Raw genomic sequence first — 24,000 nt, forward strand, 5'->3', positions numbered from 1 at the left:
GAAATGCCGGTGTTGAAGGTGGATTGCTCCAATTCCCCGTAGAAATCGCCTGAACGACACCGGCGAGCACTGGATCATGAGCCGATTCCACCGCGACCTGTTTGGCCGTGATCGGCCCGCTTTGGACCTGGCTCAGTGCAAACACATCAACCCGGTCGGCCGATTCAGACGAAGCTGGACCCTCCGCGCAAGGCTAGCGCGAGAGCCCGTCGCAGTTTGCATGCTTCTCGGTGCTTCGGAACTGAATATCGCAGCTGTAAGCAGCAAGAAATAGACACCACCGCTGTATTCGCGCGGCTGCCACCACCGGTACCCAGCGTTCGGGTCTCAGGATGAATTGAAATGGTTTGTGATCCGTCTGCAAAGTGAAATGCCGCCCCAGCAGGTATTGATGAAACCTCCGCACACCCCAGACGAGGCTGAGAGCCTCGTGCTCGATCTGGGCATATTCCCACTCTGCTATGGACATGGTCCGGGATGCAAAACAAACAGGCCGCTCCGAACCATCGTCCATCCTGTGGGAGAGCACTGCCCCGATGCCATATGCAGAGCTGTCGCATGCCAATAAGAGCGGACTTGCAGGCTCGTAGTGCACGAGGACCATATCCTCTGTGAGCAGCCGCTTGACGCGGTCGAACGCCGCCTGGTGTGCAGGCCCCCAGGCCCAGCGCTCGTCCTTCCTGAGCAACCGTGTTAATGGCGCAAGCTGCCAGCTGAGCCCGCGCACGGATCTTTGGTAATATTGTGCCATACCAATGAATGAGCGCAGCTGCGTCTAGTCGCGAGGCAGTGGCATGTGCTGAATTGCCTCCACCTTCCGAGGGCTTTTCAACAGCCCCTCCGGCGTGATGATATGCCCGATGTATTCCAAGCGCTGCTTGAAGAACGCGCACTTGTCCCTGTTCAAGCGCAAGCCACACGCTTCCAGCTTCGTCAGTACTTGGGCAATGTTCGCAAGGTGCTCGTCTGCCGTTTTCTCCGCAATGAGCACATCGTCCAGGTAGGTTTGAGCGGGCAGGCCAATGCAAACCTGATCCATGGCTTTCTGCCGCAAGGCCGGGGCCGAAGCAATCCCAAAACAGAGTCGGGTATATCGATAGAGTCCTTGACACGTGTTGATTGTCAAAAGGTCGCAACTCCCGCGATCCATCGCCAGGTGAAAATATGCATCATGCAGATCAAGCTTCGTGAAGTATTGACTCCCTGCCAGCCGTGCATATATCTCATCGATTGACGGCAGTGGATACTGCTCCAAGCTGAGCCCCGGGTTACCCGTGGACTTGAAGTCTCCGCACAATCGGACGTCTCCATTCCGTTTCAGCACCGTGACGACCGGGGTGGCCCAATCTGAGTACGACACCCGTTCGATCACTCCACAGGCCTCCAGCCTATCCAGTTCACCCTTGACCTTGTCCCGCAGGGCATACGGCACCGGTCGTGGTTTACAAAAACGAGGAACCACCCCCTCCTTCAGGAAGAGCTTTGCCTGCACGTCCTCGAGTTTCCCACGGTCGTCGCAAAACAAACCTTGATGTCTTTGAAGAATCTTCTCCAACTGATCCTCCCATCGGCTCGGCACGTGTTGCACAAGGTGAACGGCGGCCCAATCTAGCCTGATGCGGGTCAGCCAGTCCCGGCCTTGGAGAGACGGACCCTTCCCCCGCACGACGTACAACGGAAGCGTGGCGACCTGGCCTTGGTAGTCCACAGACACGTCTGCCATCCCGACGGGCGTTATCCTCTCGCTGGTGTACGTGTACAGTGTGAGGTTTGACCTGATAAGCTTCAGGCCGTTGAGTCTATGCGCGGTCTGTTCGCCGATGATCGACACAGCCGCTCCCGTATCAAACTGAAACGTGATCGGCGTTTTGTTCACTTCGATTTATACCGTCATCGGGCATGCCGTCGCAGGCCCAATTGAAAATAGGCTCATCATCGGCTGCAGGTTCCGCCCCGGGTCGCCTCGCACATTGCCGTCCATGACCTTAACGGTGGCCAACGCCCCTCGGCACACCCGCTTCAGATGACCCACCTTGCGACAATGTAAACACACGGTGTTTTTATACAGGCACACATGGCGCAGGTGTCGACCTCCGCATCCCAAACACGTCCGCGGGGTCACCTCGCCGCTCGTGCGGCCGCGCGGCGCCATCTGACCCTGGCCCGCACCGAAGGTCGCGCGTGCGTCCCGGGGCGCTCGCCACACCGCGTGGGCCCCCGGGCCATCTGGCATGCTGTGGCCAGTGATGGCCCGAACATCTCCGAGAGTCTGCTTGACAGCCGAAGCAGTGTCGACCGCCGAGTTGAATGTAATGGCTTCACCCTTCAGCTGTAGAATCGCTAAAACCATTTTTGCATCTTGTAAACCGGAAATAAAGCGATCTCTGAGCCGAGCTGGACGCTCCCCCACCGTGAACTTGCAGGCCACGGAAGAATGCTTCACTCGCGCCACGAAATCCGCGACTCGCTCCCCTGTACCTTTCGCGAGGCCATCGAACTGGTATCGAGCTAGCTGTAATGACTTCTCCGGCGCCATGTGTGCTTTCATCTTCTGCACAATGTCCCGAAACGATAGCGTGTCCCCACTGGGCTTGTCCGGCGCCACCAAATCACTCAGCAGTCGATAGTTTCCTGTCGATAGCAAGGCAGGACTTGCACTCCGGCCACCGTAAAACCCTTCATTCCGCAAAACACAAAAACGCAAAAAAATCTGAAAACCCACTCTGTGGGAGTACCTCCTGTGCAGCTTCCCTTCGCAGGGCAGCGCACCGGATGACGGGATTGGGGCAAAGCCTTCGGGACCCCCAATCTTTGATGATAGGAGGGAAACCACGGGGTAACATCCCTGGGTCAGATTGCGGGAGAGTGTGTCGGAGTGGTGCTGAGGTGTCGTCCACCAGACGGCGGTCTCCTTGGGTTAACCTGAGGCGGTCCCTTTGGGTGGGTGCCTGGAATGTCCTGCCCTAAGAGAGGATGATCACCTGTCTCTATTATCATCTGAGCTCAAGCGTTTGGACATCGGGATTGCAGCTCTCTCTGAGGTTCAGAGACCGGATTGTGGCGAGATAATGCTGGGTGGTTACACCTACTATTGGTCTGGTTGCTCTGATGGTTACCATACCCAAGGAGTTGCTGTAGCTGTGTCCAATAGGCTGACCCCAATGATAATTGAGGAAACACCGGTCAACGAGCGTATTATGAGATTAAGGATTCGTCACTCCTTAGGTGTCATTTCCCTGGTCTCTGTTTATCCTCCGACTGAGGCGAGTGATCTCACCGTGAAGGATGGATTCTACGCCACGCTTGAGTCTGTGGTTGATCAGTGCCCCAGACAAGATACACTTCTAGTCTTGGGGGATTTCAATGTATCGACTGGAACTGATAGGGATGGTTATGAGACGTGTGTTGGTCCCCATGGGTCAGGAACTATGAACCAGAATAGCACTAAGTTCCTTGACTTTTCAAGAAGTCATGGACTTAGGGTGGCTGGTTCATGGTTTCAGCGCCCACAAGCTCATCGCTGGACTTGGTATTCCAACGCTGGCGGTGCGGCAAAGGAGATTGACCATGTCCTCATTGACGGTCGCTGGAGGATGATCCAGAACTGCAGGGTCGACCGGAATGCTCAGTTCCTCAATACTGCCCACAGGCTTGTTGTAGCAACTCGAAAGCTGCACCTGAAATCCTGGAGAATGTTACCATCCCAGCCTAGGCTGGATGTTGGCAAGCTCAGGGATGAGAGAGTAGCTAAGGAGTTTGCGAACAGGCTGAGTGGACACTTGGGGGGGGGGGGGTCTGGGTGCTTTGGGGGGTATGAAGAGTTGTGGAGTGCCTTCAAGACCAACGTCCTTGATGTTGCCGGTGGATGTCTTGGAACTCACCGCAGGGCAAAAAAGAATTTTGTCTCTCAAGGGACACTGGATACCATTGACCAGAGTCGCAGGGCCTGGCTGAATGGCAGAGCTGAGCTGTTCAGGGAGCTGAGGCGTAAAACTGTACGTGCACTGAGGGTGGACAAGGAGGCCTATGTGCGAGGAATCTGTGAGAGGGTTGAGCATCACCTGTGGACAGGTGATTCTCGTCCCGCTTACAGGGGAATTCGCGCATTGCGTTCATGCAAGCCCATCCCTCGGAGCACTGCAGTTAGAGCAGAGAGTGGTTGGCTCTTGACAGAGGAGTCTGAAGTGAAGGCCCGCTGGGCCGGTTACTTTGAGCGGTTGTACCAGGCTGATCCCCCAGCTGTCGAGTTGGACGTCAAGGATGTTACAATCCCTGTTGCTGACCCTCCAATCAACTGTGGTCCACCTTCGCTTGTGGAAACATGGGCTGTGGTGAACCAGTTGAAACGGGGCAAAGCTCCAGGGATCTGTGGCATCCATGCTGAACTTCTCAAGGCTGGTGGAAATGCTGCACTCGTGTCGTTGCATGCAGTTCTGTGCCCTGCCTGGAACACAGGCATCATCCCAACTGATTGGAAGAGGGGCCTTGTTGTTCCTCTCTGGAAAGGGAAGGGTGATCGCCAAGACTGCAACAACTACCGAGGGGTGACGCTGCTCTCAGTGCCGGGCAAGGTCTTTGCTCGGATAATTCTTGATAGGGTTCGCCACCATCTGCTTGAGCACCAGCGTCCAGAGCAGTCAGGCTTTACACCAAAGAGGTCAACAATTGACCGTATCCTTGCTCTTCGTGTCCTCACCGAACGCAGACGAGAGTTTCAGCAGGGGCTGCTTTGCAGCCGATGTTAATCTCTGTAAAGCGTTCGATTCAGTGAATCGGGATGTCCTCTGGAGGATTCTTGGTCTTTGTGGGGTGCCCCCAAAACTGATCGATCTGATGTCTCAACTCTACCCTGGTACTGAGAGTGCTGTGAAGTGTGGTGGTACAATCTCTGACTTATTTCCAGTTGTTACTGGAGTTCGTCAGGGGTGTGTACTGGCCCCCACACTTTTCAGCACTTGTATGGACTGGATTTTAGGGAGGATGTCTGAGAGATCAAGCTGCGGTGCATCGTTTGGGAATGTCAAGATCTCGGACCTTGATTTTGCAGATGATGCAGTCATCTTTGCGGAGACTTTAGATATCCTTTTGGGGGCCCTCGAGGTGCTGAATGAGGAGTCGGAGACGCTGGGATTACGGGTTTCTTGGGTCAAAACTAAGATCCAGGCTTTCGGTGACATCTTGGATGCTGCTGTCCTGTCTGTGTCTGTTTGTGGTGAGGATGTTGAGGTCGTGGAGAGATTCACTTACCTTGGCAGTGATATTCATGTCTCTGCCGGCTGTGAGTCAGAGGTCAATAGACGTCTGGGTCGGGCCTGGGGAGTCATGGATTCACTGGATCATGGGGTGTGGCGCTGCCGGTACCTGTGCGGGAGGATGAAAGTCCGAGTTTTCAGGTCCTTGGTACTTCCAGTATTGCTCTCTGGATGCGAGACTTGGACTCTGACCAAGGATCTGAGACAGAGACTTAATTCCTTTGGTGCCAGGTCTCTTCGGAGAATCCTTGGCTATCGCTGGTCGTATTTTGTGTCCAACGAGCGGTTGCTGAGAGAGACTCGGATGAGATTTGTTACCTGCATAGTCCGTGAGCGTCAGTTGCGGCTGTATGGACATGTGGCTCGTTTTCCTGACGCTGATCCTGCTCACCAGATTCTCTCAGCGAGGGAGTCTCATGAGTGGAGGAGGCCAGTGGGCTGACCACATGCCTCGTGGTTGCAGCAGGTTGACCATCATCTCAAGGAGATGGGGATGGGCCTGGCATCTGCCTGGGGGATGGCCAGACAGAGGCCCCTGGAGTACCGGCAGAAAGTGGACGCAGCGACGCGCTGTTCTGGCACATGTTCCCATACCTGACCTGACCTGATAGCAAGGCGAGCAAGATCGACTTCTGCTTGCTCTCGTCGACCACATCATTCGCGTGGAAATAGCACCCCAATTGTTCCGAAAACAATTCAAAGTCGTCTCCGACGAAAACGGGCACCTGTCCCTGCGCCGTGACTCGTCTACCATCCCATCCTCGTCACCAACTGTAATGTCCAAGGTGCAGCGGAACATGGAGAGTGAGAGCGTTAGCAGTAACTCCGCTTTATTGCGTGCCCGGATGTACATCACTGCCATCCCTAGCGGGCGAGTCATGATATACGAAATCCCAACCACGTGATACAGCACAGAGAGATCTGGAGAGATCTAGAGAGATATATATTGAGAGAGAGAGAGAGAGAGAGAGACAGACAGACAGACAGACAGACACAGACACTTTTCAGGATTGAAAGACATATTCTAAGTATTTGACGGGCTTGTGATTTTGTCACTGTCTGAAGAGAGGGAAGAGGCTGCAGCCTGTCTGTCTGAAGGATGAGAGATGTCACAGCAGATTGTGGACTCCTCAGCAAATAGAAGTTTTTCCAGAGAGTTAGACAGATCAGTGATGAAGATAAGGAATAAGGTGTGGCCGAGAATGCTGTCTTTTGGCACTTCAGCCTTGACAGGGAGGGCGGATTGGGTCATTCTACCTCAGTTCACCCAAGGGTTGTAACCCAACCCCCTCAGAAATGGCTAATTTTTTGCGTGTATGTTACATATGATGGTCTATCACATACAAAATTTTAGCTAAATCGGACTAGGGGTTGATGAGATATGACCTTGAGAACTTTTGACCTTTTCGACTAATGTCGCGTTTCCACCAAAATTCAAATCCTCATATCTCAGCAACCCCTTGCCCTATCTCGATTATTTTGGTGTCGTTGGAAACGTAATTGTCCATAGAATGCAAATCCATCATCGGTTCATCGATCTAGTTAAGTTGGTGGTGGATGATTTTTTGACCTGTCATTTGACCTTGACCTTGAAGACCTCGTGACCTTGACCTTGAAGACCTCGTGACCTTGACCTGACCTTGACCTTGAAGACCTCGTGACCTTGACCTGACCTTGCATGAAAATGAAAGTTCATACTGTCTACTATAACATATCAAAAAACTGGAGGGGTCGTATTTTTTGTTCTCGAGATATTTTCGGCCAAAGTTCAATGGTCGTAAAAATGCAACCAAATCATGACGTACATAGACATGCCCAGGCTTGTCAGTTTACAGTCAATATTGTGCCCAGACTCATCCCAATCATAGTTGATGACACATGTTGGTTCCATTACAAGTTGTAACATGCTCCCAGTTTATGTAGAAAGTGGCAAACCCGTTAAGATTTATCTATGATGTCTTGTGACTTGAACATTGTTTCCTTCCCCTTGAGAAAACGATTATTTAGCAAACTTTTTAGCAAAACAAAAATTAATAATTGAGACTAAACTTATCTATCTTGGATAAAATTGTATTCATGAATTTTTTGTATGATTCTGTGTTATATTCATATTTTAATTTGGTTGTTGTAGATAGTGATAATATTTTGTCTTGACAAAATGAACTACTGAATCAAAAAATGTATGATTTTTTTCATTTATTTCAGTCGCAATTAGTCTTGAGGTTATGGTGTCATGTTTTGGTTGCGATTTCTGTATTTGGTTGCAATGCCTTGAACTTTGGCAAGGCAGATTCATCGATGCAGGTCCGGACTTTTTTGTTGTTTTCTCGGTATTTCAAAAAAGTTGTATTTTACGTACGAATTCGTCTTTTTTGCAGACGAATTCCTACGTTTTAAGGTTTTTGTTCTCTAGACAAAAATCCCTGATGGAATTTATTGAACTTGTGTTTAAAATCTTCTGAACGATGTATTCTAGTATGACAAAAAAACTCGATGCAGTTTTGCCTTGTTTTTCGTCGGCAGCACTGTGAAACAGGCCTGGACAAGTCCATTCATGTTTGAATGTAATCTCGCTTATATTGACTGTAAACTGACAAGCCTGGGCATGTCTATGACGTCATGATTTGGTTGCATTTTTATGACCTTTGAACGTTGGCCGAAAATATCTCGAGAACAAAAAATACTACCCCTCCAGTTTTTTGATATTTATAGTAGACAGTATGAACTTTCATTTTCATGCAAGGCCAGGTCAAGGTCACGAGGTCTTCAAGGTCAAGGTCAAATGTCAGGTCAAAAAATCATCCACCCCTAACTTAACTCGATCAACGAACCAATGCTGGATTTGAATTCTATGGCCAATTACCTTTCCAACGACACCAAAATAATCGAGACAGGGCAAGCGGTTGCTGAGATATGAGGATTTGAATTTTGGTGGAAACGCGACATTAGTTGAAAAGGTCAAAAGTTCTCAAGGTCATATCTCGTCAACCCCTAGTCCGATTTACCTAAAATTTTGTTTGTGAACATAGACTATCATATGTAACATACATGCAAAAAATTAGCCAAATCTGAGGGGGTAGGGTTACAAATCATTTTTTATGGATGATTTGAGGTGGAATGACCTGATTAAAGGATTCCGTTGAGTGCCACATGTTGGTTGCGTGGGTAGAGGAAGTCAGTAAGCCATGTGTGGAGTTGGCCGAGGATGCCATAGGCAGAGAGTTTGTGGGGCAGGATGACAGACTATTGAAAGCTTGAGATATGTCTAGAGAGTCTCCTTGATCTCCTGTCTGCCAGTGAGGGCCTCCATCCATTGTTGTGGAGTGTAGAAGCAGCATGTCCAAGGTAGAGTGACCTGTTCTGAATCAAAGAATGTAGAACAGTGATGAGGTTATTGGAGAAAAGGAAAGATTTTATGTCAAATAGGACTATGGATTCCACTACCTTGCAAATGATTGGAAGTAAGCTGATAGGTCTATAGTTAAAGGGGTCCATTTTCCACCTTTTTATGTAATGCAGTGATGTTTGCTGATTTCCATGCTGAAGGAAGATGACCTAGGGCAAACAACATGGTGAAAGAACAGAAAGAGGATGTACAAGAGCAGCAGATCATGTTCCTACGATATGTGAGCTGATGCCCTCCGGTCCAGTTGCAGAATCAGTCTCAGGTGGCCAGAAACTTCTCCACCTTCTCAGGTGCAAAATACAGAGTGCAGGAACAGTTGGGTGCGATTGGGAATTATTGGTAATGCGAGTGAGTGGTTGGGGGGGACACGATTTGGAAGCAGACATAGAAATGAGGCATTCAGCCTTCTCATGAGCGAAGTCGGCTGTTGTGCCATTTGAAGAGAGGGAAGGGATGGAAGGTTGTATAAAAATCAGTTTTATATCGTGTCATCTGTATTTCTGAACTCAGATAATCGTGTGTGACATGATCAAATGTTTTCCTTTTGATGACTTGTCTTTTGTGTCTGTACAAGATTTTGCTTCTTCATTGCAAGTAAGTATTGCAACATGTATCTAAATGAGGGTAGTGTGGTGCAAGAAGTTAATTTTTTTTTTCACCTGTTTAAATAATTACGTGCGTTCTCTAGGATCGTGAGGTGGAGGCAGGTGGCCCTTCTCCCAGAGTACTCAGTCTTGATGATTATTTCATCACTGAGATGGAAAAGGAAGAACGAGACCCTGATACTGGGCGTAAGATAAAACTGAAGGTGAGACGTAAACTTCATGCTCTGTTCACCTCATCTTCCCTCCTCTTCCCAGAACCCTTCACCGAGTGGTTCTTAACTGCACCCAACTTGCTGACAGGTTATGGAGTACGAGTTTGAGGCGGAAATGGTGGAGACGTACCGTGCCAGCATGCTGAAGACATTCAAGAAAACACTGGATGATGGCTTTTTTCCTTTTATTATCATCGATGCTATAAATGATCGTGTACAGCACTTTGAGCCATTCTGGAGTGCTGCAAAGACCAAGGGCTTTGAGGTTTCACAACAAACATATCCTTGCTATCGCCATCACTGTGTAAAACATTGTAAATTTGATGTGTTAATAAATCTAAGTTCAGGCATTGGTTTTATTGAATTGTTACATCTTATCTTATGAATGAGCTATTCTTTTCCATCAATCTCTTTTGGCTAGGTGTACTTTGCAGAGCTAACTGCAGACGCATCAGCCTGTGCAAAGAGAAATGTTCATGGCCACAAACTGCAGGACGTCATGCAGGTGTGTTTACTCTCTTTGGCAGAAAAATGAAAATTGTATTTTCACAGTGCTTGTGTTTTCCAACATTATTTTCGGAAGAAAGCGAAGAAGCGACCCCGTTGCATGCCAAAGAGCCAATTGTCCTTGTCTGAAAATAATGACTGATCCTGACATTTCAGGTGGCAGAATCATGGGAAGCGACACCAAAACACATGACTCGACTCGACATTCGCTCCCTGCTGCAAGATGCTGCGATTGAAGAGGTAATCGCCAGGGGTCGGAATCAGTAAGAGCAATGGCAGCTGGTGAGAGGAGGCTTGTGTTTTACTGCCTTTGCTTACAGAACTCGAATGACGCGTCCTTGAGGAAGCCAAGCTTGTATTTATCTCCTTATGGGACGGGAGTTTTGTTTTGATGCTTGAAATTCAATCGACAAGGCACATGTTTGGCTTTCAGGTTGCTGTAAATGTTAATTTGTTGAATCACCAAACATGGAATACGAATACAGGTGGAGATGGAGGACTCTGAGCCAACAGCCGAAGCAGAAGAGCCAGAGGAGCCTAAGAACTCAAATGAGCCAAACAAGCTGAAGGAACTGAATGAAGAGGAGGAAATCGAAGGGGTAGGGTAGCTGGTGCCATGCCATTCTCTCCCCCCCCCCCTACTCCCTCCACACCCACCCTCCAATATACTAATTTTATCGTCGTGTTGTGGAAATCCTGCAATATTTACCAACTATTTGATGCTCGACCATCTCTCGTTCTCTTCATTTACTCAGTTGTGTTCATTGGAAAAGGTGAGCTTATGCTTGCCGCTTGATAACCGTGCCTTCTGCTAACAGGAGAGAATCTTTTCCTTTCTGTAATTCAGGGTTATATTCCAAAAAGCAAATGGGAAATGGACACCTCTGAAGAACAGCTAGGTAGGTTTTGTTCTCTGTGGAAATTTGCTATTATTTAACAGATTACACAATGAGGGAATGTTTGATGGTACTGATTTTTTTTTTGTTTGGATCCTTCAAAAGATTAAAAAATGAGTGTTAAAAAAATTGTTGTGAGAGGTACAGAAGCCATTGTTATTTGTGGATCCCATGGAGACAGCGTGTGCATTGCCTTGGTGAAGCCTGCATGGTTCCGATGGGATCACGAGTTTGAGAGGGCAAGATAGTATAGTGTGTAGATACATTGCAGTGTGTGTGTACATGATGGCTTTTGTCAGGCTGGTTGAAAAAGAGAGGAAACAGGTTCGTACTATTGTGAGAAGTGCAGAAAATGTCCGGTGTAGATCTTCGATTGCGCTCCTGGTTGCGATTTGTTGGTGAACAGGGTGTTTTGGTCTGACATCAAGGAATTGGAAGAATAAAATTAAATTACGTGTTTCATCCACTTCATTTCTTGTGGGTGAGAGAGGATTCTGTGTAGCTACATTCAGGGAAATGAAGCAGATGAAAATTGCAGGTAATGGGGTAGAGAGTTTGGGTCGGTGCTGAATGTTGTTGTTGTAGTAGTAGAAGTAGTAGTAGCAGCAGCAGCAGCAGCAGCAGCAGCAGCAGCAGCAGCAGCAGCAGTAGTAGTAGTCGTTGAGGGATGCAGTAGTCAAGGGAAGATTAATAGATGAAGTCATGCTGAAAAGTAATCCCTCCTGTTCTTTTTCTCCAAAACAGGTAAAGGTACTCGAGTGAAACAAAACAGACACTAGAATCGATCTTTTTTCGACCGTGGTGCATATTTATTTCTCAAAATAATTGCCACTCCATCCCATACATTTCTGACAACGTTCAGTTAGTTTTGATATGTTATCACGTTCGAATTGCACACCCTGCTGATTTAACATCATCGTCGTCGGAAGAAAAATGTTCTCCACAAAGGTGTTCCTTAAGTTTGGGGAAGAGTTGAAAATCTGATGGAGCCATGTCGGGGCTGGTGATCCTTTGTGTCAGTACTCCATTGACCGTCTCTTACTCTCAGGATCGTAATGGTGCACCCAACACTCATCTCTAGTCATCTCATCTCCAGTCAGTTATCATATTTTGCTCTTCACAGCACTGACAACGTCGTGCTGCTTTCTGCCATCGTGATTATTGTGGCACTGAGACGTCACAAAACATCGTGCCCAGTTGTGCGAAGAACTAATGTGTACACTGCACTTTGTTTCATTCGAATATCTTCACCTGTTTTGGAGAAAAATAAGAGGAGGCATACCTTTTCAACACGCCCTCATACAAAAGAGGTAGCGCATGAAATGTTTTTTGCTGAAGCTGCAAAATGTATTGGAGGTTCAGGAATCAGACATGGAGTGTTGATAGCAAAGCGAATTGTGAGAAATACGGTTCAGGTGGCTCTGCTCATCTTCGCATTCACTCTGTGAACAGCTGCGTAACCTGTTCATGACCGATAACAAAAGTATGATTGCAGTTGTGGAATACTGTAAATGCTGTTCAAAGCATTTTGTTTGAGATTCATTTATTTATTTATTTTTAATTTGCAAAATGCACATCTTTGCTTTAAAATGGTGGTGTGAATTTATTTCCTTTTTATTAGTATGCTGTTATTTGATCAAAATTTGTCTCACAGATTGTTTTGCTTTAACAAGATTTTATTATATTAGCAGCCTTTTAAACGACGTTTTTTGACTTGGGATGATATATTTTTTTAATGAAATGCGAGAATGTATGGATAAATATACCAGGAAGTTGTGTTTGCAAAGTCAGGCAGTCTGCGAGAGAAACTTGAAAACTTAACGATAATATTCTCCACCAAAGAAAAGGGAAACAGTTCCACCAGGAGGTCTGCCTGAAACATTCAATCTAAAAATGTCAGCAATACCTGTGTCTACCTGGGGCATTCCAAAAAATTATACGGTCTTGGATACTCACAATTTGTCCGATACATGCAAACTTTTTTATTTTGAATTGTACACAAGTATTATAGAGGGTGACCACGAAGTATACATAGAGCGGCACTCGGAAGAGCGTACAGTACGTTTTGTATCCCACTGATGGGCCGGATCTGCACATGGACCTCGACCAAAATCGAATTAGCTTGTTGCCATCACTTTACCAACTCATCCACCACGCTTTGTCCGAATCCTTCCGCAACTTTTTGAGATATCCTGATGTATATCGTTTTTGGCCCTATCCCTCAATGGTGAAGAATGACTTGAAAAAAATTGCACTAGTTGGATCTATAACAAAATCTAATGAATTGGTCTTTGTCTCACACACACACAACTTTCCCACCAAAATTTGTCCGAATCCATCCATAACTTTTTGAGACATTCTGCTCACAGATAGATAGACAGACAGACAGATTGGGTGAAAACATAACATCTGTCCACCTTCGGTGACTGAATTAAACATTGGCTTGTCTTCTACTGTTTCAAGTACAGTGCTTGTATAACTTTTTGAATGCCCCTCGTATGTAAAGTTGACAGCCCGGAGCATGTTTGGTGGTTGTTGTTTGCTCTGCATTTCATCGGGATGTGTTCAGCGGTCATCATCTTGAATTATACCAGTAGACTTTCATGAAAACAATCAGCCATTGAACCAATTTTGATAAAAGAATAGTCCCAAAACAACTAAATAAACAAAGGAATCGTCAAGAGCAATAAAAAAATCTTACAATAATTGTCATCAAATTTGTCTCAGACTTCATTTCAGCAAGTTCACAGTACTTGTTAAACCGCATGTTTTCAGGCAAAGACCATGTCTGGCTGTGTTGATACAGTAGTGAGCAAGTTGCTCGATTTTGTTGCTTGCCTTCTGTGTCATTCTCCATGTATGATTGGTTGTGATGCAACACAAGTACGATGGGCTGGTTGAACGTTTTCTATTTCTGAATTTATTTGTTGATACCTTCATCTGGCAGATGATACCATTAGCGAGTGTGTTTTCGATCGATGCTGGTTTTGTGAGTTGATCACAACCATGTCTGTTATTTACGATTGGCTGCCTGCTTTGTGATGTCAGGATTAACAAAGACAAATAATGATAGTATATGGTTAAAAAAAAAAATTAAATCTTGTTTTAGAGTGAGCCGAGCAAAACTTACTTTGGGTTACCATGAATGTGCACAAACTTGTCAGCCCACACGTTTTTTGGTTTTCTGAATGGAGCACACTGCTTCCAGTACTCTTGGGCTTTGCTTCACAAAGGTTTTTCTCGGATTGACCTCCACTGGAGAAAAGGATGACCATGTGCTGTGTGTATTCCATGTTGATTAATACAATTTTTCAAAGCTAGTTTTTCATTTAGCAGCGTCAAGAGTAAATACATCATCCTTCATAAGGATGTCCAGCACATCGTTTCCTTCATGCCGAGACGTTCTATAAGGTATATATTTATGGGGTTCCTCTGATGTACTTTGTTGTGAAGCTGTGCTGGTAAGAAGTATATGTTGCTTGTGGTAGATATTGAATGTAGCTGTGTGATTATTTGTGTGCCTAATCATGCTTGTGCTTCCACAGACAAGCTTGACGGGCTGAGAGTTGGATGTAAACGGAAAAGAGGAGCGTCAGAGACCGGCCAATGCATAGAAGATTACCTGCAACTGCCTGACAATTACAGTTCTCGCGAGTGTCAGCCTGGCAAGAAAAGGGTAACTGTTTGTACATCCATTCCTGTTTGTGCACCATAACAACAGTGTGCTTGAATGCTGTTTGTCTACAACCAGGAATTATTCTCATGTGCTTTATGAGTGTCACTGCTGCAGGTTAACGTTATATATTAACATGCAGCAGTGACCTGTTGATATACAACAAATCTTTAAAACTCTTTTATCAAAACACTTTATAACATTTTATCAAAAACAATAATATTTTAATCTTCTTCGTCTTCGTTCATATGCAGCACAAGGCTGCAGGGTAGCATCATTGGCTGAGGGTGTGGTTTTGCCGCTGATGCAATGCCCTCTGCTGATTGGGGAAGGAATTTGGAACTTGGGCATGGTGTCGGCGATAGCTCGTCTACTCTTCACGAATGACACCATGGGATCTTTATCATCCACCAACGAGCACTGGCAGACGGTACGCCCGTTTAACGTCCATCCGAAGGACGGCACACACGTTGATGAATCACCCTGCCTATGAAACACCGGCATGACAGTTTATAGCTGGGTCAGGATTCGAACCCAGGCTGGACAGCCGAGAAACTCATGTGTGTTCCTCTCGGCCATCCTGTCAGCCCTAATATCTTAATGTCTGATTGCATGATTGAAATGTGAAGTTATTATACATAGCTGTGTATTTTGATTTTCATTTGAACAGTTGTGAGGATTTCTCAGATTCACCTTTATTTATTTCAGAAGGGATCGGTGTATGTTTGTTTGTTTTTTCACTTGAGCTCTCCTCATCATATAACAGAATACATTTGGATAAGCACAAAGTGAATTTTTTTGCTTTAATCGTTGGTGTAACTTTCATCACTCTCACAGTGCCGTTTCACAATTTGGACAAACCCCACTTTTTCCAGTTGGTGCATTGCCATTGATTTTGTCGCAAAATTGCTCAATCTTGCGATTATTCCAAATTTGTAAAACTTTGAGGAGAAAGGCAAGGGTTAGTAAATTAATTGCTGAAGAAGTCTAAACTTTCATGTGGTTGAATGTTCCTGCTGAGTGACACGAAAACGTGTTCACGTGTTTTTAATTTCGCAGAGCGGGCCAGAAAACACATGACGATCTCAATGATGTTAACCTTATATTTTTTGTATGCATAGTCAAGGCCAGTGGAAGAACTAAAACGCAGAACGGATCAGGATGCAACATAACAAAATGAACAGCAGGGCGGAGGGAGAAAATAGACTGAGATGGACAAACGAGCTATGCGGGTAATAATAAGGGGTAAGGGAGAACGCAAGGGGTGGATGAGATGGATACAGAAGCAAAATTTTTGGAGGGTGGGAGAGGAGAGGTTGAATGGGTGCAGAAAAGGTGATGGTTTTGGTTGGGCGATGATTTGAGATGGTAGTGAACAGCTGTCTTGAAGACCTGGAGTGAAGAATGATAAGGAAGAGAATGTAGAAGTATGTTCCACAGGTGAGGAAAAAAGAGGAACAAATGAGAGGAGGTGAGCAGTGGTTCTGCATTTTGGCATTTTCACTAGGAGAGGGTTGCTGGTGGACTGCTGGCATACTACAGATACCTGGTGTGGGGGGGGGGGGGGGACAAATCACGCAGAGGGTGTAAGACCAGAAAGGACATGGAAAACGACAGACTACCAACCTGTCGGCGATGGAAAAGTGATGGGCCCATAGACTCAGCTTCATCGAGGGATATTCCAATGATTGTGAAGGCCTTGGTTTCCACGGCGTCAAGCTGAGCAAGATGTGAAGCATGGGTGCCAGCCCATCAGGGAGAGCATTATTCCATCAAGCTGCGGATGAAATCTTTGTAGGTGGATAGTTGCTCAGGTGTTCCTCGTCAGTGGCACCTGGCTTTGGAGGCCAACTTTGAAATATTGCTTGCCCAAGAGAGATAATGGTTGAGAGCGAGACCCCAGAGTGTGTGACAAAACTCCTTTGAGAGGGTTGCTTTGAAAGTAAATTGGAGAGTTTTGCGGTGCGGTCCTTTTGGAGATCGAGACTGAGTGCGTTGGATTTCTCAGGATTAAAAGACATTCCAAGTGTTTGACCAGTTTGTGATTTTGTTAAGATCTGAAGAGAGGAAGAAGTTATTGCCTGTCTGTCAGAAGGATGAGGGATGTTAAGACGGGGTGGAGTCATCAATAAAGAGATAAATAGGATTTTCCAGAGAGATCATTGATGAAGATTAGGAAGAGGATGGGGTCGAGAACACTGCCTTGGGAGAACTCCAGCCTTGACAGGGAGAGGAGAAGAAGGGTTCCGTTGAGAGACGCACGTGGGCTATGAGGGTGGAGGAAGTCAGTCATCCAAGAGTGGACCTGGCCTTGGATTCCATCGGCAGACAGTTTGGAGAGAAAGGCAGGATGCCAGACTGCATCAAAAGCTCAAGATGTGTCCAGACATCCCTAATCTCATATCTGATATTGACTTTCTCCATCCATTGTTTGGAGAGTAGAAGCAGCATGTCTAAGGTGGAGTGATGTGGTCTGAATCCAACTTGATGATTGGAGATGAGGTCGTTGGAGAAAAGGAATAATTTTATGCCAACTGCGATGATGGATTCCATGATCTTGCTGACGATTGGAAGTAAGCTGATTGCTATGTAGTTAAGCGTATCCGTTTTGGCATCTTTTTATGTCATGCTGTGATGTTGATTGACTCACAAGCAGATGGAAGATGACCGAGGGCAAACGATAGCGTGAAAATGGCAGAGCGAGTAAGTGCAAGAGCAGCAGAACATGTTTTTGGTTTTTAGGACTCGTGAGCGAATGCTGAATCAGTCAAGGGTTGCCAGAAACTTCACCTTCTCAGGTGCAAAAAACACAGTCCAGGAGCAGTTTGGTACAGAGAGAGAGGTTAAGGACACAATATTTGGAAGCAAACACATAATCGAGGCATTGGGTCTTCTCATGAGCAGAGTCAGCTGTGATGCTATTTGAAGTGAGGTAAGGGATGGGAGAACATCCACTAGACAGACTTGACAAGGTGCTCACAAGTTTAAGAGGAAAGAGACCAAGTTTGAAAGTTCATTCTTGAGATTGGACAGATGTTGTTTTCTGGTTGTCCTGAAAGTATACACATGCTTGTTGCAGGTTTTGAGGAATGATCTGAGGTTGCCTTCGATCGGATTTGCCTTCCAGGAGGAGATGGCAAGTTGTTTTAAGGCAACTGCTTCACTACAGCAATGAAACCCCAGCGAATGTTTACATCGGGAGAAAATAACTTGCAGTGCAATCAGAACTGAAAATAATCGGGCATCAAAACATACTTTATTATAAACTAATATTTATGGAACCAATGAAGCACTTTACGGAACCAATGAAAATCCTCAACCCACAAAGCAGTGGACAGAAGCAATGAAATACGAATTGCAAATCTAACGGGAAAGTGCAGTAAAGCACATCAAATCAACCGTTAATTGAATACAGAGATAAGTAAATTCATGGTCTCCTGGAGCATTAATTGGATATTTTTATTCGTTTCAATCTCTGGCCTCGGCATCGCCGTCACAAGCTGGTACAGGACACCTTTGCCCGTTCCAGCTTTCAATATTTCCTTGTTGGCGGCACGGACAGACATTGCATCAAGCCCTGCTTTTAAAAAGCTTGCAAGTTTCGGGAAACATTGAAGTTTGTCCCCTTTTTTAAATAGGCTTCAAAAACGAAGCGTATTTTACATTGAATTGTGGTCGCTGAAGGACAATACTGTAGTTGCGAACTGTGAAGACCTACGCAAATGCTACACGTGCTGGCCAAGCGCGTAGCTTGCTACTCACTGTGGCGCGACTGACATCTGTATGCGTATGGCACGCGCATTCTTTGTGTGCTCTACTACTGCAATTTCTCTATAATTTTTTTTTTTTTAAAGGCAAATATATTCACGCGTTGAATGCACGCTTCTCTGTTGTAGCACCAAATGTGTGAATATTGATGTACTGTGAAAATCTCCACTTTAGCAGTATTTTCACTCGATGTTCATCTCGCGTGTCCACGGGCTCGGGTTCAAACTGCTGTGAAGTGACATCACATTACCCACCAGCTTTCCTTGTCTGTTTTGTGAATGTAAAACTCGAAATCACTCTTATTACATTTCTGATTACAATGTTGGAAGAAACGAAATCGGTCATATACTCGAAAGCAAGGCTTCATCCATTGTTGAACTCTCTCTGTGAATCACGGAGAACTTGAGGATTTGTTGCATTGGATAATTTAAAGTCACATTTGTGACAGTGTGACACATTTGTTCAATATTTACGATTTTTTCCTTTGAATTTCATGATTCTGACAGTCCTACATCTTCAACCAAAGCTTGAAATGAAATGCATTATTTGTGCATTTGGGCGACTGCTCTGGTGCAATTAAACAACTTTTAAAAAGACAGACTTAAACACGAGCTCATTTGAGTGAAATGTATTTTCAAAGTGTATTTCTGTTTTGATGTCAAGAATAACATACTGACACTGTGGGGCCAGTGCTTGACACTAACTTTATTTGGGAGTTGCCCCGCAGGGCAACCATTTAAAGATTTGGTTGCCCGGAAAAAGGATTTTTTTTTTTTTTTACTCGTGAGCACAACTGCTATTCTACTCGTCAATCCAAACTTGTTTTGGTTTTGCAAGCGACTTTGTGAGCGTTGAGCAAGGTACATGTTCGTTCAAGTCAGATACACAGTTAGCTTGGTGAGCGTCTTACACATGCACGCACACAAACACGCCTCGTTTTTTTTTTTCCATTTCCGTTCCTCACAATTCTAATACACATGTGCGCGCACACATACAGACACACATCTGACATTTTGTATTAATTGTAGAGTATCGGCTATTCCGAAAATCCCTGCTATAATTCACGGACCGGTGTTTGTGCGTTTGTTTTGTCGCGCTACTCCTCCTACAATTCTGGACTGATTACATCCAGACTTGCTTCATCGGATCAGCATGACCCAAATTAATGTATCGGAGTGTTTTTATCTTTGCCAATGGTCTTGGTGGGAGAGTGAGGGGGACACAAATTCTCTACATAAATGTGTATCGCGTATCACTGTCTTCAGGTGATTTGAGTGATGAGACGTTTTGTACATGCATCATTTTGGTGGGTATTATAAAGGTATTACAAGTCTCCACCATTTATAGTACAGTATTCCTGTCCCCATATTTTCCAGTGCAGTAGGGTGTTTTGAATTATAAGCAGTAGGTATGGTTTTGCTTCATGCACGTAATCCAGGTTATTTTCATTTTTTGCCTATACAGAGCTGTCAGTTGCCTATACACCGCTCAAATAAAGGTATACATCAGAAGAACGTGTTGCATGCTTGGAACAAGATCCCCCATAGGGCGAGAACCCTGCTCGTATGATACAATTGAAAGGATTGCTCAAAATGATGTTATTTTCACAACACACTATTTTAAACTTTTATTTAAATTGTAAACCTCAAAACATAGTTCCCTTACCTAAAATAAGAACCTTAACCTGTAAACAATTGACTGGTTTCCCAACCTGACCGCACGGATCGTCAGCTGGGCATCATTCTTCCTTGAGGTTTCGACCCTTTCAGCCTGATCCTTTCGATCCTTTTTACACACACATGTCCCATGCGCACACATACGTAGCAACACACTCCTTTTATTGGAAATTTCACACTCGCTCGGAGTGGGGAATGTGACCAGTGTGAAAACACAATTAATACACACACACACACACACACACACACACACACACACACACACACACACACACACACACACACACACACACACACACACACACACACACACACACACACACACACAAGATCACGAGCAACAACCACCACTTTACTGTTAATTTTTATTATCGTTCCACGAAGTTGTTTTGTATATACATATTCAATATTGTCAAATTGAATACTCAAGCCACGATAATGAGATTTCCCAACCGGGCAACATTTGATTGCCCCAAGCAACGGGACAAACAGACAATGATAGTGAACGTGCAAAATATTTTGTGTGCCTATCTGTAAACTTTTCTGCAATGTATCACACGACATTTTGTTACTCGTCGCTTGTGGACAAATGTTTTCCTTCATATTACTGATGTGTGTAATCACAGCACATTTCTCCACCGCTAAAGGGGGCTTTGTTCAAATTGTTAAAGTTTCCAATTACATTCGGCCCAACATTCTTGTTTTTATACTTTCTCATTTCTGAAAGTTATTGACATTTCTGTACTTAGCAAGTTTAACAATGATTGAAGTGCTCATTGAATTCTGAGTGATCGAAATCGCTCACTAAAGTCAAAGTGGAAAGAATTACACCACATGTTTAAAGACTAGTATTTGTGTGTGAATCTTATTTTTAAAAGTATATTATGAATAGAGAGCACGTATGTAAATGTACATCTGTGAATCATATAAAGATATATGAATAGAGAGCATGTGCAAATGTAAATATTTGTACAGGAAACCTTCAAATATCGCAGGTTCTAACCCTAACAGCCTGGGTTTTTTTTACCAATAACAAGCAACCTATTGTTCCGATTCTGTTATCGTGGTATTTAATTTCGGCCAATTGTGGTTTTTGAGTTGAATCGAGTCGTCGTTTGTATCCGCGTGTACCATTACTTCCCATTACGAGCCTTTTGTTATTTCTCACACATCGTTAATTGTAATAATGAGGCCAGCATGCATTCTTTTCTGTTCTTGCCTATGGCAGCTTGGCTGCCGGGTAGCAATCATATCTTGGAAGCGTGGCTGTGCCGCTGATGCTGCGCACCTCTACCAGTACACTGGTACTCATTTCACTGACCTCGGAAAGATGACAGGCTGAATCAACCCCGCCTGGTGTTAATTCAGCAGCCAACGGGGCTCAAACTCAGGACCTTAAGATCCTAAGCCAGCCACCCGAACCTCTAAGCCAACACCAGGCTTGCCAACAGATGTGAACAAAGCTAAATTTAATATTGAACCGTCATCGAACAGGAAATGACATGTGGAGATCTTATAATACGAGATCTACTGGATCGAGTTGACACACTACAGTTAATAATGGCACCCAAACGTAAAACAATGGACAAAATTAATTGTGCCAAAAGGCAGAGAAAGGCTATGACATTGTGCGAAGAAATTGAGTTGGATACGTCTGCAAGAAGTGAAAGTGTGGCATCTGTGAGTTGTCATTACCGGATCAATGAATAACAGTGTGTAAACGCGAGTCAAATATCCCTTCAAGTGTTCCCGCTCCGCAAAGCACAAAAGGCTCATTTGAGTCCCGTGATCTTCATATTGAATGGATGGAAAAAGCGCTCGATGTTCGGATCGAGGACCAAACAGAAAAATATGCCTTTGAGTGGACTGGTGTACGGCAGAAACCATTGTGAATCTACTTGGACTTTGAGTGTACGGGAGAACCCATTGCAGATTTACCAGCGTTTCACGAGGAACCCGGAGCCAAAAGCTCCAGTTCATCCATGGCTCGTGGAACTAATCGAGGCGAAGGGATTTATGCCGGAGCAGGTTTTTAACGCCGAAGAGACGGGATTATTTTGGAAGGGGATGCCATCTCGTACCTTCCTGTCCAAGCAGGGAAGATCTGTTCTGGATCTAGGTGGCTGAGGATCATTTTGCCCTTCCTCTATGTGGCAATGCAGCAGCACCTTCACTGTGCTCCTGATGATCCAAAAGCCATCACAAGTTCTACATCCAGATATTTCTAACCTCCACCCTTCCCCACATAGCTTCATCATCCCCATTTCCGAGCTAAGACGTGTTTTCTAATTACGACAGAGAACGGTACAAGCGAGTATGTCATATGTTTATCCTCACCCACTTCGCTGTTGTGGAATAAATTTAAAATGTATGTCTTGTTTTTGTTTAATTTACACTGTATTTACATTTTTATTTCAATGATAACATGCTATATATATATATATATATATATATATATATATATATATATATATATATATATATATATATATATATATATATATATATATATATATATATATATATTTACGTGTTTATTTAAATTGTGATGTGTTTATTTCTGGCTGCCGTCAGATCTTCCTCGATATTTTCTCGAAGTCAAGGAACTGACCCACCCCCCCCCCCACCACCCTTTCCCATTGGCCTTTGCTTTCCACGGTCATTGTTTTAACTATCGTAGACTTTTCCAGGAACATATCCCCTGAAATAATGTAGGTTTTACTCTATTTATATATGGTTTGTTTAGGGGCCTTATACATGCTACATATGCACTGGGAGAGGTCCACAGTCTCTCTTTTTTATTTTTGCCCCTTTTTGGAGGTGGCCTGTTTATTGCATTTATTTTTACTTTTTACTTCCCCTCTCCCCTCCTCCCCATATCCACCTCCCCATAAAATCCCACTGGAATATGTGTTTTGAAGGATGGCTTATTTGCAGGACAATAGGTTTGTTGGACTTGATTCATGGATGATTCCATAAACTCTAAAATTATATTATTAATTGAAGCCGTCACTGTTGCTGTGTTTGCATTGGGAAAGGAAGGGTTATCAGAAGGAGCAACCTTTGTCAATGAAATCTAAAAAGTTTGACATTTGGAAAATCATTTAGAAGAATACTGCCATTTTTATTCGTCCACCATCAAATGTGGACGGAAGTCATGTTTTCACCCCTGTCTGTTTGTTTGTCCATCTCTCTGGCTATCTGTGAGCAGGATATCTCAAAAAGTTATGGACGGATTCAGATGAAATTTAGTGGACAGGTTGTGTGTGTGACGAGGACAAATTGATTACATTTTGGTGAAGATGTGGATCCGAGATCTTTTTTCGTGATTCTTCACCATTGTTCACCAGTGTTATCGGGGTCAAAAATGGTATGTAGCACAATATCTCAAAAAGTTTGGACCGTTAAATTACACAAGCCAATCTGTCACGTCATTAATACAGTTTTGTTTGATATCTCCCCACCCACCCCACCCACACTTAAAAATATTGAGGCAAATATCACTTATAAGAAGTGATAATATATGATGGCAGCTCACGGTTAACCTTCACTCTTTGTTCTCGGTAAATCATAAAAGACTTGCATATCATTGAAAATTTTTGAAATGCTTGTGGCATAATCTTGCAACTCTCGTGCGAACGTGACATCACAGCCGTGCAAAGCATTCTGTCTATTTCCAAGTTGACAGCAAACAGCTTTTCATGCGATGGGGAACAGCTTGTGTAATGAAGTTTCTGTTGAGGAAAATACCAAACCAGTTGAATTTTATAGATTGGTTGTGCAGTTGGGTGACATGCGTGTCTCACCTAAAAGTGTGTTTAAATGATGCATGGGGTTTAAACGTGGATGTAAATCAGTGTCGATTTATCTCAAACAGAAAGGTGGCACCATTATTCTTTAGCATGTGGGTAACACTGAAGAAATATTAGCATTCATTTTATGTTTTTTTTTAATGTATATAATGTAGGAGGCTGCTTCAAATTGGTTATACTTGTAACTTAGCAA

The 24,000-nt window shown here is 44.6% G+C and overlaps 1 protein-coding gene across 2 annotated transcripts in view; it reads left to right on the top strand.

The window, feature by feature from the left end:
* Positions 1–24,000, top strand: part of LOC147029058 (uncharacterized) — a 108,158-nt gene that overhangs the window by 68,261 nt on the left and 15,897 nt on the right. Inside the window, exons 11-17 of one of the 2 annotated variants that reach the window (XM_085879985.1) lie at positions 9,347–9,466; positions 9,564–9,740; positions 9,897–9,980; positions 10,139–10,222; positions 10,468–10,581; positions 10,830–10,881; positions 14,424–14,554. In XM_085879985.1, coding sequence (XP_085736111.1) covers positions 9,347–9,466; positions 9,564–9,740; positions 9,897–9,980; positions 10,139–10,222; positions 10,468–10,581; positions 10,830–10,881; positions 14,424–14,554 — 762 coding nt within the window. The remainder of the gene's footprint in view (positions 1–9,346; positions 9,467–9,563; positions 9,741–9,896; positions 9,981–10,138; positions 10,223–10,467; positions 10,582–10,829; positions 10,882–14,423; positions 14,555–24,000) is intronic. The other variant, XR_015057815.1, reaches the window with a different exon arrangement.

The sequence above is a fragment of the Eptatretus burgeri genome, chromosome 4 (genome assembly GCF_056783735.1).
Source record: "Eptatretus burgeri isolate ZD-2024b chromosome 4, Ebu_testis_v1, whole genome shotgun sequence".
NCBI lineage: Eukaryota > Metazoa > Chordata > Myxini > Myxiniformes > Myxinidae > Eptatretus > Eptatretus burgeri.